General features: G+C 39.9%; 1 protein-coding gene across 6 annotated transcripts in view; it reads right to left on the bottom strand.

Annotated features, from left to right (window-relative positions):
* Positions 1-8,693: 8,693 nt before the first annotated feature.
* The window catches only part of PARP11 (poly(ADP-ribose) polymerase family member 11), a 39,108-nt gene continuing 30,899 nt past the window's right edge, over positions 8,694-16,902 (bottom strand). For all 6 annotated transcript variants that reach the window (XM_058559030.1, XM_058559027.1, XM_058559028.1 and 3 more), the window contains 2 exons: positions 10,945-11,096; positions 8,694-9,405 (listed from right to left, as the gene is read on the bottom strand). In XM_058559030.1, coding sequence (XP_058415013.1) covers positions 9,089-9,405; positions 10,945-11,096 — 469 coding nt within the window. In that variant the 3' untranslated portion in view covers positions 8,694-9,088. The remainder of the gene's footprint in view (positions 9,406-10,944; positions 11,097-16,902) is intronic.

Below are 16,902 nucleotides of genomic sequence, written 5' to 3'. Positions count from 1 at the left end.
AGTGCTATTGTTGTTATTGATGACAACAAACATGTACAAACGATTCTCAATAGAAGGTCCTCAGACTGAAAGGAATATCCAAAATCACGCTAACCTTATCCACAACCCCGCTGCACCCCAGCCCACTAGGGCTGCCTGGAGTGGAGGAGATACAGGTCTGTCTGGAAGCCAGGGATGGGTGCTAGGAATCTAAATCGTAGATGTACTCTTATTTATGTTGCTTGGCTTTTCTGAGCTTTGGTTTTTCTCTCCTGCACCCCGTGTTTCTTGTGCTTCTTGAGAGGTGAAGGATCATGTTGAGAGGTGAAGTGCTCTGACACTACAGCACTCCAGTATGACTTCTCTCAGACCATCTGGGCCTGTCACCACAGCCTTACAGATATCCTCCTCTTCAAAACCACGCAACTGGTAATAACAACTGTATCTAAGTGTAGAGCAACTGGCATAGGTCAGACACTGTGCCAAGCGCTTTTCATACACACAGAGCCTCAGGTGATTCTCCCAACAGCATTAAAAGACAGCGAATCAGCAGTTCAGAGAAGCTGAGCTGCTTCTCCAAGGTTACGTGGGCCAGAAAGTGGCAAAGCTGGGTCTGTAACTTAGGATGGTCTGACTCAAAAACTTATGTTTTTCATTATAGCACACTGCTTTCAAACACAAAATGCTAAACCCATGAGACAGATATTTTTAAAATGTTGATTTTATAATACATATATTTTTAAAATGAAGGATATCAGTGCTAAGATCAGGCAAATATAGCCACATTGCAACAAATTTACATTAAAAGATAGATCACTGGTCATGATGGAAACTTCCACATTTCCATATGCAACTGGAAATCACAGTGCCTGGGGTCTATGCCAGCTCTGACATTGAAACACAATCTCAGAGAGTCAATTCCTCCTGTCTTCCACATTGGCAAATTATTAACTGACCCCACCCCAGTTTCATAGGAACAGTATGAAATTATACCTTTAAAAAATGTAGTGCACCAAGTTCAACTTCTCAGACTTTGCGGGAAGTATTTCAGAAAAGTGTGTGTTGATACATCATAGATTCCAATTTTAAGCTAAGTTTATGGCCTATTTTTTCTGACACGCATTCTATAAAGAACACAGAACATGCATATTGTGTTCTGAGGTGTTAACTTTACAACTGTAAGAAACTGAGTATCTTATCTGAGCCAAGGAGGATGGCAAACCTTGGTTCCCTAACTTGAGAATGACCTAGAGCACACCCAGGAGATAGCACCACAGGTAGATAAAGAGCTGGAGGGTAAGGCAAGAAAGAAATTAGAGGATGAGAGATTTTTATTTTATTTTATGCCAGAAGAGGAAAGGTTTGAAAAGTAACTATCTTTGTGTTTATGGACTCAAAAAGTATCCAATAATTATTTGTTGGGTTAAATACAACTTCATACGAGAAAAGGAAAGAAAATAAATTAAATGATAGTATGTGAAAAGGTCGTTTAGGAAGAACTTTCAGACAGGCAAGATCCTAAAACATTAGAAGAGCTTACTATTGGGAAGGGCCCACTTTTCCTAGTAATTATGACAAACAGGATAAATATATACCCAGGTGGATGTGACCGGGGCTGTCCCACCTGGTGGCAAATGGAGAGACCAGATACTTTCTGGAGGGTGCTTCTACCCTGTTCTCTAAGATGCAGAGAGATGAACTCGCTCAGGTTTTGGCGTGCCAGCTCTGAAGGAAGATGCTGCCACCTAGTGCTTGCTGCTCTCACCCTCCACAGCATCCGAGTGCCTGCACACGGATCCACTTAGGGACCCCCAGGAACGTGATCTCTGGCCTCCAGTTGGACAAAATAGACCTACATAGCAAAGCCACTCAGAAAACAGAATCAACATTAAATCACTTGTTGAATTAAAATATTCTTTTGAGGAAAATATGAAAGCAGTCAGAACAGCACTGAGATGTGAGAATCCAGAGTTGACTTACACCGTCCACGTGCTGACTATGTAGAGCGCCACAGGGACACCCTGAAAAGCGATTCTCTGTGCCTTTCATGGGGGGTGTAGGTCCAAGTGGTGAAAGAGATGAGGAGGAGACTACAGATCAAGGTAAGGTTTTCTAACACCTAGCACTGAATTTCTAACACTGTCTAGTGGGAGCAGGTTTATTGTACTGGGAGTGTCCAGACATAGGCTGGAGTACGTCTTCATGGGAAAGTTGAAGAAGGCATTCAAACCAGCAGAATGGTTCACTGAAGCAGACTATCTTTAAATCTCTTCAGCTAGACTGTGAGCTCCTTGAAGGCAGGGTTTTCTCACCGTATCCTGTGTTGAGCACAGCGTGTTTATGGAGTAGATACAGATATTTGGTTAGTATTTTGCTGAATGAACGAATATATTCACTCACAATTTCTCCAGAGGAAGAACACTAATCCAAATAAATAGTTATTTAATAGGTTGAGAAAGAAACAAAGAGCAGCCCCTGACATTTAGAAACTGCCCTGGCATCATGCTAAGCCGTATTATTCTCCTCCTGAACATGAACTCTCTCACGGAACACCAACCTCAGACAAGATTACTTGGAAACCCTGATAAAATGAGAAAAAGAAAAGCCACTTCATAATTTTGTCTAAGCACAGACAAAAACAGGTCACTGTGCCACCCAGAGAATACCCAACACCCCATCTCTCAGCCAAAATGAGTGATTGCTGCTTCTTTACAAATTACAGCTTATGCTCTGGCTGGTCTTCCCTTCCTACAGATAAGCTTTATTGAGACACCAAATCATAGACCTGCCCTGCTTTCTGACAGCATCCGATTGAGAGCAAAACCCCGCTTCCTTACATGCTCCCCCAAATCACCCAACCAAAGCCCAAATCCTATAACAAGTCCTTTCTAACACCCTCTTATGGGGACTCTCCACAGGTCCCCATGGTCTGTCTTCTCTCTCGCTATAACTCAACTTGTTTAACTACAAGGCTGCTTCTCGTGGTCTTTGGCTGAAGGGTATTAACCAAGTAAATGCCAAGGGAAAAAAAACTGTGTCCCTAATTCCAAGTGTAATGTGAGTCCTTTAAGAATTCCAGAGCTGTGAGAGTTGTATTAGTTACAGAACACTCCTACAAGAGGAAGGGTCTTATATATTAAGATCCACTAACATTTACTGAAGCCAGGCATTATCCTAAGCACTTTACAGGCATTATTTCGTCACACGAGGTAGGCATTATTATTATCCCTATTTACAGAAGAGGAAACTGAAGCAGAGAGAGGTTAAGTAACCTCCCCAAGGTCAGACAGCAAGTGATGGAGCCAGGATTCAACTTGGTCATCTGACTCGAGAGTGCATGCTTCAGATAAATAGGACTCTGAAGGTAGGAGGGAAGTAAGTATGTGAGTATGTGTTCTGGGGGGAGGCAACAAGACATGAGCAAAGGCACAGGGACAAGAAGGAACACCTCTATCTAAAGAGCATCTCGATCCTCTTAGTAAGTTATAAAAATCCCTGCTCCTCTCTCCACGTACCCGTTGGCGCTGGTTCTCATTCCCTTACGGCTGACCTGCAGGGCCAGGTGTAGGGGTTGGGGGCAACACATTCTGGTTCTTTCAGTGGCTTTGATTCTGTCACCTTAATTTTAATGATAAAAAAATCCTCCAATCTGCTTCCAGCCCACATCTTGTTTTTTCTCATCTCCCCAAAGCTTGGTGTGGCATAGTTGGGTGTGGCCAGGGAGATGTAAAATCAACATTTCACCTAATTAACACCTACTCATCTTTCAGGTTTCCACATTCAAATGTCACTTCTTAGGGAGGCCTTCTCTGATTCCCTAGAATAGGCTAGATCCCTTTGTCACAGGCTCTCACAGTGGCTTGAACTTCCCCTTTGGTAAAGCTCATCACTCTTGTTAGAGTTCAGTATATGTCCTCTCTGCGAGACTTTAAGTCCATGAGGGCAGAGGCCATGTGTGACTTGCTCACTGCCTGGCACACCGCAGGATCTGAGCTGTGAGCTGGAAGGGGAAAGGGGAACTGAATGGCAGTAGAGATTCAGGGAGAACCAGGTCAACTCCTTTCCCTTCCATTCCAAACTCTTGCTTCCTGATCTTGCTTCTTGCATCATGATCCCTGCTACTGTATTTTCTTAGACTCAGACTGAAAAATCGTCCTCAGCTGGGGCAGAGGTTGCCCACAGAAATGTAGCCATGCTCTATCAGGTCTTTCTCTTTTAACAAGAGTCTGAGCAGTCCTTCACAAACTTCACCTTCTGAAAAGCGAACCTGCCCCCAGCCGCCCCAGTGAGTTAGTTATTCAAGGTCACACTGAGTCAAGCATCAAAGCTGGAAATAAAACTCAGATCAGCGGCTCCCAAGATGGTGCCTGATCTTCTTAAAGGAATAAAGAGAAGCAACAGTGCTCGAACACTGATTCTCTAAGAATGTTAATCAAATACGGACTTACAACGCCTGTAGCTTTCACATGTTATCTAGGAGACATTAAAGCATAATGAGCCCTTCCGGAAAAGGTATTTCTTAAAAAGGAACAGGAAAACACAACAAGTACAATCTGGATTTACAATTAATATTGCAGAAATGATTTGAATTAAACTCTGGGTTGTGACTCTCCTAAGCTGGTTCACCACAGTGAAGTTAGCATAACCCAGAGTCAGAGTCAGCTTGCTGTATGGCCTCTTGGGAGAGGGTACAGCAAAGCTAAAAAGCTGCAGAAAACACAAACGTCTTTGGCATAACCCTAGGTTCCACTCTCAGGAGAAGCCACTTAAAAATGAGTAAGACCAATACTAAATTCTTAGATACATAGCCACACAGTGGGAAAGTTCAAATAAAAGCCAAGTCCTTAGCCTGCAGTACTGAAAAATGAAAGCCAAGTAATTAGAGCTGAGAAAATGAATTACATACTCTTACAGGAGGAGACTTAGATCAGTTACAGCAAGGAGTTACTGTCTGGGTGTTAGGAATCACCAAGACAGCTTTCTACCTGGGATGGATCAAGTACAGGTCAGTACAGGAAGGGGGCAGGGGGAGAGAGAGACGACACAATCTCCAAACCACCTCCCAGCCCGGAGTCCATGATAACACAGGTAAACCACCTCTGCGAAAAAGCGACGGTTAGTGGATAAAGTTTGAATGTGTTTCCTAGATACTCAGGGCTCCCCTCTCCTATATCTAGTAGTCACACTAACCAGCAGCCCCCAAAGAATCGTGTACTTCATACTTCTTTGAAATGTGCATTTCTTCTATCAGTGTTGCCCCAAGCAACATCATAAAATTATTCACGGGAAGTGAGGCAGGGCAACTTATTTCACCAAACCTCTTCCTGCATAGAGTGGGGTAAAAAAAAAAGTAAAATCACTTTGCTCAAGTTTCTAACCAAAACTAATTTTTCTTTTTTTTTGTGAGGAAGATCAGCCCTGTGCTAACATCTGCCAATCCTCCTGTTTTTTTTTTTTTTGCTGAGGAAGACTGGCTCTGGGCTAACATCCGTGCCCACCTTCCTCCACTTTACATGGGACGCTGCCACAGCATGGCTTACCAAGCAGTGCGTTGGTGCGCACCCAGGGTCTGAACCGGCGAACCCCGGGCCCCCGGGCCGCCGCAGCGGAGCACGCACACTTAACCACCTGTGCCACCAGGCTGGCCCCTAACCAAAACTAATTTTTGACAAGACTTTTGTTTTTATTTTCTCTGCTATTTTTTCATTAGTTTTTATTTTTCTCTTTACAAGTACAGAATGTGTAATTTCATCTAGAAATAGACTCTTTGTTTTAGACAAAATAAAATGTTTATTTAAAAATAAAACATCCTTCCCAAAAGAGCATGGACAATCTGGGACTAACGCACAAGGGGGACCACTATACGATTCTTTCTAGAGTTATTCCTCACGACCTGGGAGGTGACCTCAAATACCTGAATGGCCTAGGAACAAAATTTGTAATGATGTCACATTTCTACATCATCAACCAAGGTTCAGTTGAATTTTCATCACAATGAGTCTTGAGTATAGTCCAACATTTATATAGCCTGGGACACGACTTTTGTAAATGGAAAACTTGATTTGTTTCCACAGGTAAGCCTTGATCATTCTGTCCCTCACTTGTCTCAGCTCTAAAATTAAGATATCTTTTGATACCTTCCTTTTTTACCAATAGAAGCTTTAAGATTAAATGAAATGTCTAACTCGCTTCAAAAGGCATTACTGTGGACCTACCAGGAGTGACTGGAGGTTGGATGGATTGCAGGAAGCATGCTCCTCGGGGGAGTGTAGACACACCCTCCAGAACTGCTCCTCTAAGCCAGGGAGCACGCTGAGAGTAAAGGATGCTGTGGGTGCCAGGCCTTCCTCTGTTTTGGAATTTTCAAGAGCACAGAGTAAATGATTTTTCCCATAGGTTATTTGATTAGCTGTGCTCTAGATGATTCAAACTGAGAACAAGAGACTTCCCCCCATCTGCATATAGGTTACATAAGAGTTACAGGCAACAAACTCCTTGAAATTCCATTAAGTTTCAGCTGAAAACTTAGGTTTAAATCATACAAGTGGAGAGATGAGACACAGAAATCACAGAAACAAATATATGGCATACACAGACAAGCAAGACCTGCTACAGAAAGCCTGAATCATCACACGTAAAAAGAACATATCAAAAATGGCTCCAAATTCTTTATCATCACCACCATAACTGTCTAGAAACGAAAGGTGCACTAACACAAAACGTTCCTGTTCATAACGGCAAGATTTATAAAACTGTTTCTTATAAATACATTTTTTTAATCCTGACGCTGATATCACCAAAGTGAAAACGAAAAGTCAGTATCAGCTGGAATTTATTCAATGTAGAATTAAGTCATTTATTCATTAACCTGGAATGGCTTCTCTTCACCTTGCCCACCCATACTATGTGATGACAAGAGGGAAAGAGGGCACATGGTTGAGTCTCGTCTTATTATACACCGACGATATGACTCTCAACCTGACCTACTGATCAAAACAAAGAAATAGAATTTTAACATCAATTAACTCTACACTACCACATTTAAAAAACTGATCAAAATCAGCTCTTTCTTATAAAAGGGGAGTTGGCAGCGCCTTCTCAGACAGGAATAACAGTAGCATTCTTTCTCACAACGTCTACTGCAGTGCACTCTACTTATTATGCATAAGCCAATATGCATATAAGAGCTAAGGTCAGAGTTCCCACAGATTGCCTTGCAAGTCTCAACTCTGGGCTGCTAGTCGCCTAGCAAATAAATAGAACAAGAGATTTTCAAAATCTGAATTCCTAATGTCTCTAACATGTGTTTTGTGAACACATCAAGAGCAACGGTGTGCACCTCTCACAAGGCAGCCTAGTGAGTTTTCCTCCAATTATTTCCACCATGAAGTCTGCATGTTTCTAAAACATTTTCTCTCAAATATCCACAGCACTTCATCTAAACTGGCTGTTAGTCTGCACATCTGAGTCAGGAAATCTTTGTTGTGACTTGGTTTCAAAATATTGTACAAGCAATTTCCTGTGTACCACTTACTTTCGACGGCGCAATGATGTGTATCCTGAGCTATAACAAAAATATGGGGATATATGGCAGTTTAAGAATTACCATACCTAATCTTGCTCTATACTCTTTATTTTTGCTATTTCTAGATGCCTTCCCAATTCAAATGATGAACTGGACAACACAGGCATGCATATTTACTGGATTTTTCTTGAGAAGTTTAATTATGTTCACTACCTCTTAGCCAAAACTGGATGAGGATAACAGAAAGAGAATTCAATATTAGATTGAGTTAGAAAAAGGTTTTCTTGGAAAGGCTTGATACAGGCGTTCTTTTTTTTCAGGTAGAATCAAGGAAAATCCGAGTTAGAAAAACTCTCGACAATCATATGGCCAATTTCCCCATCTGATACCTGAATTCCTGTAAAATATCTCTGCCAAGTTGTTGTCCAGCCTCTGCTAAAAGACTTTTAGGGGCAGGAAGCTGTTCCAACATTCCTTATTCCTCCTTAGAATAGAACAGCAAAACAGATGGAACAGGTAAACTAACTTCCATTAACCACAGTTATGAAATGTATCTAACTTTTCAAGAGAGTTAGCAGATTGTCAACTGCTACACAAAGGAATAAACCAGATTTGTTCCAAACATCTCAGGCTTTCTGCAATGATTCAAAATGGGAAGATACAACTTAGAAATGTGAATTTTATAAATCATTGTTGAATAGCTGTGTGAGGGAGCAGATAAAAATATCTTGGAAGTAATTATTGTAGGGACCCCAAAACAAAAGGTAAATAATGTTTTGAATAATAAATACAAGTTTCACTTTGAAGATGCAATAAACACCTTCTGCAGCAAGTCTTGGTACAAGAATTCAAGAGCCCCGGTGGATGAACTTTAGACTAACTGCAGTCTGCGGCAATTCTAGTCTACATCAATCCAGATGTAGGAAACAGAAGAGCACGACCTGAGCAGGTCTGAGACTGCAGCCACTATCCTAAAGTATTGGAAACAGCACTCTACCCTGACTTCCTCCTTCTGGCTGGTTTGGCAGCACTGCAAATAACTGCCTTATTTGTGATTTCTCTCAAGGTACTCAGACTGCTTCAAGGTTTTAAACCCCCCCTTCAGAAGATCAACAAAGCAGTATATTGATTGGTGGACAATAACATCAGAATTCAATTTACAAAGGATCAATTCCTCTGAAGGGACAGATGTACGTCTACATTTTATTTTTTGAAGATTTATATGAACAAGTCTATTTGAACTGAAAACATTTATCCTGATAACATACACGTAAACTTTAAAGACTCTGAATGACCATGTTAATTGAGACTCAGCTGATTCAATTTTGAGTGGTACCTTTCACTCCATATGTTAAAATGGCAATGGTATCAACCTTTAACAAACAAGACTATGAGTAATGGACAAAAACAAAACAACAAAAAACCAACCTTAAAGTCAGTATGTCTTTTTATATGGAGGCCACTTTTTTCATATCTGTTTCAAAAGAATCAGATAATTAACATTAAGTGGCTAGATGACAGGAGAGCAAATCTTCCTGCAAAAGAGAATAAAACTTCCTTGACCACGAATATTTGGAAGTGAAATCAATGAAAGTCTATTAAGTACTCAGGATAGATTTGGTTGGCATCAAACACCACAAAGATCTTTGGATTCCAGGTGTCATCCACACAGCTGTCATATAAATTCACATAGCTGCCGTCTTTGGAAGGAGGTCGCATGTATTTGGAGTCTCCGTTTATGTAATCTCCAATTAGCACTCGAGCAAGAAACATAGATTTATACGTTCTACACAGATGCCGCTGTTGCAAGCTTACACCATGAATTTGGAATGTGTTTCCATGCCTTATGTCATCTTTGCAGAAGCGACTGGAGTAAACAGCATCTCTAGCAAAATAGGTTCCTTAAACAAAAAGGACCAAAAAAAGCCAAGATTATTCTGAAGAATATACGAAAAACAAGCAAAAACACTCTAATTGTTGGGGGAACATAAACCTGGAACTGTATAACAAAATTCAACGTGGAATTTCCTCATCTGCAGGTCCTTCAGAAAAGAACAGAAATCCATCTGTAATGGACAGCCATGATGCAGGCTGCCACAGGGACAGCTCTGTTAGTACAGATCAGTCTCCACCTCCAACACCATCCCCACCCCCTCCAAAATGTAGCTACCAGAACTGTGTTTTCAAAAGAAATCTACCACGTAAGACAGATACAAATTGTTTCTGTGATTAAAAGTGTAGCAGGATCCGAGCTGTAACTACTTGGACCTCCCTCCCATTTCTATCTCCTTCCATCACTTTCCTTACCCTGCCACCCTTGTCCAGCATCCACTGAAGCTCTGGAGAGCACAATGAAAACTACTGGTCTACAGAGATTATTTCAAACCTCAAGAAACCACATTTCTATGAGACGGGTAATCATTCAATAGTATTTCTGGAAATAATAGAACCCTATATCCAGGAAAAGATTTCTGAAGAGAGTGCAATGCTCTTCACATCTGAGCACTCAAAAAGAACAATTTCACTGGTTCATTGCCTAAATATGAAAATTCAATAAAGCATCCAACTCTTCTCAAATGGTAGGCCGTGGAGAAGGACATCATTAAGGGAATACTTACTCTAAAAAATTTTGGAAATGAATTGCTAAGTCTCATACAGTATTACCCAATACTGATGGGATTTATGTAATACTTTTCAGATCCTCTTACAGTAATAGGATGCCCTTTTCAGTAGTTATTTTAAAAATTAATTTACTTTTCAAAAATGAAGCACATCCTGATCCTAATTGGTAGTCAGTTCTCTTGATGGAGGTAAGGTACAAAGTAAGGACCAGAAAAATAGATGTCCATCCCTTACCTTTTCCCCTCATCTCTCTCCTTAATTTGCTTGAGGAGTGGGCATAAACTGAAGAACTTGGACGTTCACAACATTAAAAAAAAGGTGAGGATTTCCCCCATTATTCCTTATCGCTCATTAATATTCTTACCTATCATTTTCTAAAAAACAAAACAAACAAAAAATACTAGTACCTAGACCTGTGCACAATGTAATTAATTTATTTTATAGTTTTCTATATATTTGACATAAAACAGTTTAGTTGTATCCATGACAAGGACTTATACATGAAAATTAAATGTAATGCAAAAATCAGCTAATATGGACATGATACCCCATCTAAATGACGGAGACTTGGCGAGCTATTTAATCCAAGCTGAAATGTAAAATGCAGGGTGAAATGTAAAAGTCTGACTTCCACCTTATTCATGGAGGAAGTGGCTTTTCTGTGGCTCAGAAATTCTGAGAGTGTGCCAGGAACCTAAAAGTACAGTAACTTTGAACTTAATGACTATCAAATCTTGAATTACAACACAATCAATTATCTCTAAAGAGAGGAGAATGTTTCCTAGCACTGAAATTGGACCTGGAATTCTGATAATTACCTTTTCCAAAGAGAGCACCATGTATACCATTTATTCTCCAATCAAAGTTATGAATGCAAATTGCTTCCACAAATTCACTGCTGGTACCATGAAATAGCATTTGCTCATTAATCTGAGGCACACCTCTTTTTTTCTTGAGTTGAGCCTTTTTCCTAAAAACACAATACATATAGACACAAAACACACACAGAAATATATCATAAGTGGCATTTATTAATTTTTCAAGGAGCAAAGTTCAATAGAAAGGGTGAAACAGAAAATACTTCTTGAACATAAATCATAAGTAGATTATTTCTGGAAAAGAAATAATCTTGAATGCTCTTGGACACATAAATAATCTCATCAAAAATTATAAGTTAAGGGGCTGGCCCGGTGGCGTAGCGGTTGGGTCCGCGTGCTCCACTTCAGCAGCCTGGGGTTCACGGGTTCAGATCCTGGGCGCAGACCTAAGCACCGCTCATCAAGCCATGCTGAGGTGGTGTCCCATACAGAGCAACTAGAAGGATGTACAACTATGACAGACAACTATCTACTGGGGCTTTGGGGAGAAAAAAGAGAAAAAAAGGAGGAGGATTGGCAACAGATGTTAGCTCAGGGCCAATCTTCCTCAAAAAAAAAAACAAAGAAAAAAAAGTATAAAGATGAAAAAAAAAATTATAAGTTAACATTGAAACTTAAGGTTGAAAATTATACCAAAAACTACAGCTCTCCCAGACAATGCCCCATCGTAGCAAAGGTGATTGATTGCCTAAACCAACCAAGCTTTATAGATGCCTAAAAATGACACTACAAACATTTAAATAATACAATGTTTACAGAGTCTTTAAACAGCGAATTACTTAAGCAGGGACCATGTCTTAATCTTTTTATCCCCAGAGACTGTTGGTTGAATTGAACTGAATTTTGAATCTTAGGGCTGGAAGAGACATGAAGCCATCTAGTTCAACTCCTTTCCCAATGGACAATCTCTTCTAACACATAAAAAGATATTCAATGTAGGACTGATTGTAACAGTAAAAAACAAACAAACTGAGAACAGTCCAAAATTCTTTCATAAAAAAATGAATAAATAATTATATATTTATACATGAAAGTTAAAAGTAATGAACTAGATCTACATATATTAACACAGATAACTCTTGAAAAATAATGTTGAATGTACAAAGAATGCTGCAAAAAGAGACATATAACTCAAAATAATACTACTGCACTGTATAGGTATATATACATAGGTAGTAAAAAATATAAAAATATGGACAGGAAGGCATCACTCCAACCTCAGGAGGAAAGAAGGAGAACAGAATGAGGATGGGGTATAAACGCTTCACCTGTATCTTTAATGCTTTGTATCTTTAAAGAAAATCCAGATACAAAGATGAAGAAAATGTGACAAATATTAAAATATTAAATAAATCTGATTGGCAGGCACATGGGTATCTATAAACTGCTGCATTTTCATTTTTTAGATATTTCATAAAAAAGACGTTTTAAAAATTAAAATAATCCCCTCCCCCATTATATCTCTAACAGGTAGCTGTTTAATGCCTGCTTTAATTCATTCCAGAGTCAAGTGTTCACCGCTTTGCAAGACAGTGCAATCTATTTATGATCATCTGTAACTGTTAGAAAGTACATCTACCCCAGCACTGAACCAAAATCTGCCTTCTTGTTAATTCTGATTGGTCTTAGTTATTCTCTTCTGAACACAGAACAATTCAAATACTCTTATACAAAACAACTCCGCAAATATCCAAAAATAACTAGGAACATTGACCTAGGCTTTCCTCTCTAGGTTAAATATACACCATTCCCTCAACTATTCCTCACATAGCATAGCTTCCAGGCAGGCCCTTCTCCATCCTGAACAGCTTTAGTTGACAAGAATCTGCTGGGTACCCTCCAGTTGACAAATGTTGGTGAGAAACAGAGACAGCGTTCAGATATCATCAGCGCTGACTAGTGGCACACCACTGAATTCATTTTGCAGCAGGGTCTCAGACTGATGACTTAACATAAGTTTGTAGTCAACTAAAACTCCCAGGACGTTCTCAAACCAGACTTCTCTTGGCTTGTTATATTTGTACAACCGATTTATAAACCTAACACAGTATATTTATTTCAATTAAGTTTTATCTTGATCTAGTAATTTTAAAACTACAGAATTTATAAACAACATGCAGCTTAGTGACTATGTGGGGGAACTGGATACTTGTATTTAAATGATGAGAGAAATGGAAACGTATATGGCCTTTCTCAAGAGTCATCTGGCAATATATATATTAAATGTATATGCTTTAATTCATTGGTGAGAGTATTTTCAGACCATTAAACATGACATTAGAAGAATGTGCATTAAAGAAATATTTACTTCAGAAAAAGCCAGTATTGGTGTTTTCACTAAAAACAAATTATGCCAACTTTCTTAGACCTTTATGTACTGTCTTTTTTTTTTTTTTACAATGCACATTTGTTGCTTTTCTAAGAAAAAAAATCTTTTTTTAAAAATGATAATCATATTTTTTTTGACTCACTGTTTCAATCTTCCAAGGTCTTTTTGACTCCTGATTCATTCACACAACAAATAAGCTACTGCTTCTAGTTTTAAATCTTTCACAAGTGTGATAAGCATGCCTTCTACATTTTCATCTAAATCTCTGATAAAAATGTTGAAGGGCTCAAGAAGGAAGCATGCATGCCATTCAAGTTACTCTTTGCATAAGACTTTTAACTGGGTATTAATTTTTCTGTTTATACTATCACCTGGTACACATTTCTCTACCTTGTCTCCATCATAAGAACCTTTCTCAAACACTTTGTAGAAATCAAGTTAGACTAAGGCGCTCACCCATCTACCACTATGGTAATCCTCTTAGTTAGTTGGGCATTAGTGAACCCATACTGTTTTTTCCTAAATAAATATGTAGTTAATACATACCCTTCTAATGTCAAGCTTCATGTCTGTAATGACTAGAATCCACTCTAAAATAAGGATATCCACTCATCACAACTTTCCAGGCACAGATTAGAATGAATTTTGTTTGAAAATTCACTCGAGTCTCTCTCAGATATTATAAATGAAGTGTTGGTTAGTTAAAGGGCTGGAGGAGTGAGCACTGAAAACCTGCTCAGTTGCTGGACTGGATGCAGCATATAAACCAGTTGAAGGCAGAGTGGGATGGAGTGGTCAAAGCTGTGCATCCCCACAGCATGGTTTATTCTAGTGCCCACTACTCAAGCACCCATGAAGTGTGGAGACTCACATACTTGGTGAGTGAACACCTTAATGTTCCAGAAAGGCTTACGTTGAGTTCCAGGGCCTCTCAGACTTCAGTTAAACCTTTGGGAAGAGTCACAGGATTCAAACTACACTAAGTTCTTCATAGCCCTGTCCACCTTTGCCCCACATTCATTTCTGAACTGAATGAAAATACCGTATCACCCACCTCTGAAAGATGTCTTAAAATTACCCAACCAGTCAGGGACTAGAGTGCCAAAAGGGCTAAGTCGTGTAGCTACATACTCTGAACTGCAGCAGGAATGTCTTCATGCTCTGGGTTGAAAGAAATTTGCCTCGGTTTAGACCAGTGGTTCTCCATCCTGTCTGAACATCAGAATCACCTGTAGAACTTTTTAAAGATAAAAATGTCAGAACATAGAGGTTCTGATTCAGTGGATCGGGATGGGTGATAGATAATCTCTGCTTCGTTACAGAGCTCCACGGATTCTGAGACGCAGCCAGGGCTGAGCACCTGTGATCTAAATCCACATTCTTAATCAGGTAGCAGCATTCACTGCTCTTACTCCCTTGCTGCCTTATCCTTCCCAACCCGGATCAATCCAACCACCTCCCCTCTCTGCTCTTAAATTTGGACTGCTGAAATAAATCAAACAACATCCCCATGGTTTCCACTACAAATTCACATATTCCAGCTTTAGGGAAACCCTCAACACTGAGGGAAATTCTGTGGTTTCCAGGTTAGCTCTTTCTCCTCCACATTCCACAGTGGCCATTTCAAATCTCCATTTTTCCTCTACCTCTCCCTCTTCTCCACACTTCCCTAACACCTTGTTCTCTGCAGGTGACCTCACTTCTTATTTCACCAAAGAAACAGAAAGTATCAGGAGGGAACTCCCTAAACTACGTCCTCTCCTCATCCCCTACCTCTACTTACAGGCATGCATGCATAAGGGCGTTCTGGTCAATGACGGATTGCACGTATGACAGTGGTCCTACAGATTAGTAACGTGCTGCCTAGGTGTGTAGTAGGCTATATCATCTAGGTTTATGTAAGTACACTCTATGATGTTTACACAATGACGAAATCTCCTAATGGGTGCATTTCTCAGAACATATTCCTGTCATAAAGCGACACATGACTGTATCTATAAACATAAGTGGACCACCCTCGTCTATCTCCTTCTGACATATGTTCTCTGAATTCCATCCCAAGAAACCTCTTTAGGAGCCTTAATCCATCAATTACCCTTCCCCTCTCTCTCCTGTCTTTTAAACTCTCTGTCTCCATAAGTTCTTTCCTATTATAATTTAAACAAGCTCATTTCTCTCCCATCTTTAAATTCAGAACACATAAGAAAACAAAAACACCCTTCCCAACTCCATATTACCCATCTTCTCACATCTCGCATTCTCTTCACTGCCAAGCTTCTTGAAAGAGTTGTCAACATTTGCTGTAAACACAGTATAGCATCTACCAACATTGCCCTAATCAAGGGTACCAATGAGCTTTTTGTTGCAAAATCCACAGGATATTTTCAATATTTATCTTACTTGACATCTCTTCTGTATGTGACCCTGAGGATGACATCTACCTGTATAAACCACTTTCTTCCTTTGGCCTCTGTGATTCCACATTATATTGGTTTTATTCCACTTTCTGTGGTTGTTACTCAGTTTCTTCCTTGGGTTTTCTCTTCCTCTGTCCATTCCTTCCAGAGTTCAGTCCTTGGCCCTCTTCTTTGCTTAGTCTACAAAAACTCCCTGGTCATCTTATCCATTCCTATAGCTTCTATTGCCCCACATTTCTTAACAATTCCAAAACCTTTATCTCTAGTCTATACCACTCTTCTGAGCTCTCAATCTATATATCAACTACTCCTCCCTCTTCATCCTTCCCAGACCAAAATCTGTTTGTACCCATTTTCCCTTAGTCAATTAAAACAAACAAGTCGGAAACTTCAGAGTTGTTTTTCCCATCTCCCTTACCCACTCCATCGCACACATTAAATCAAGCACCAAGCAATAACATTCTGCATCCTTAGTGTCTCAAAACTGTCCTCTTCACTCCAATGTTGCAGATACCACTTTGATTCAGGTCACCCAATGTGTCTCAGTTTAATTACAATGTCCTAAAAACAACAATTTCCTAAATTGGTCTCCCTGCTTCTAACTGTGAGAAACTGTGTTTAAACCAGTTTCTCAACCTTGGCACTACTGACATTTTGGGCTGGATAATTCTTTGTGTGGGAGGCTGTCTTGTGCATTGTAGGATGGTTAGCATCCCTGGCCTTTACCCAGTAGATGCCAGTAGTATCTCCCCACCCCACCACATGATATTAAAAAATGTCTGCCGTTCTTGCCAAGTGTTCCCTGGTGGGCAAAACCATTCCTAATTGAGAACCACTGCTTTAAACTCCTTCTCCACAGTAGAGCCTCATGAATTATTTTTCTAAAATGCAAATCAGATCCATCACTCTCTTGCTTCCAGTCTTACAATGGCTTCCACTGTCTCAGGAAGTAAAACCAAACCCCTTAGTTTGGCTTCTAAGGCCCTGCATGGCCTGGCCCCTGCTAACTTTCTGACCTCAACTCTGGATCAGTCCACCTCAAGTAAGGCTACTGAAGACAATCATACAACCACCCCAGCAGTTCTACTATACACGCCTGCATGCTCTACCTCGAGTACCTTTCTAGCATCTTCTCTAACCATTCATCTTATT

This window comes from Diceros bicornis, chromosome 17, assembly GCF_020826845.1.
Source record: "Diceros bicornis minor isolate mBicDic1 chromosome 17, mDicBic1.mat.cur, whole genome shotgun sequence".
NCBI lineage: Eukaryota > Metazoa > Chordata > Mammalia > Perissodactyla > Rhinocerotidae > Diceros > Diceros bicornis.
The sequence above is the reverse complement of the archived record's forward strand: the minus strand, read 5'-3'. Positions and strand labels throughout refer to the sequence as shown.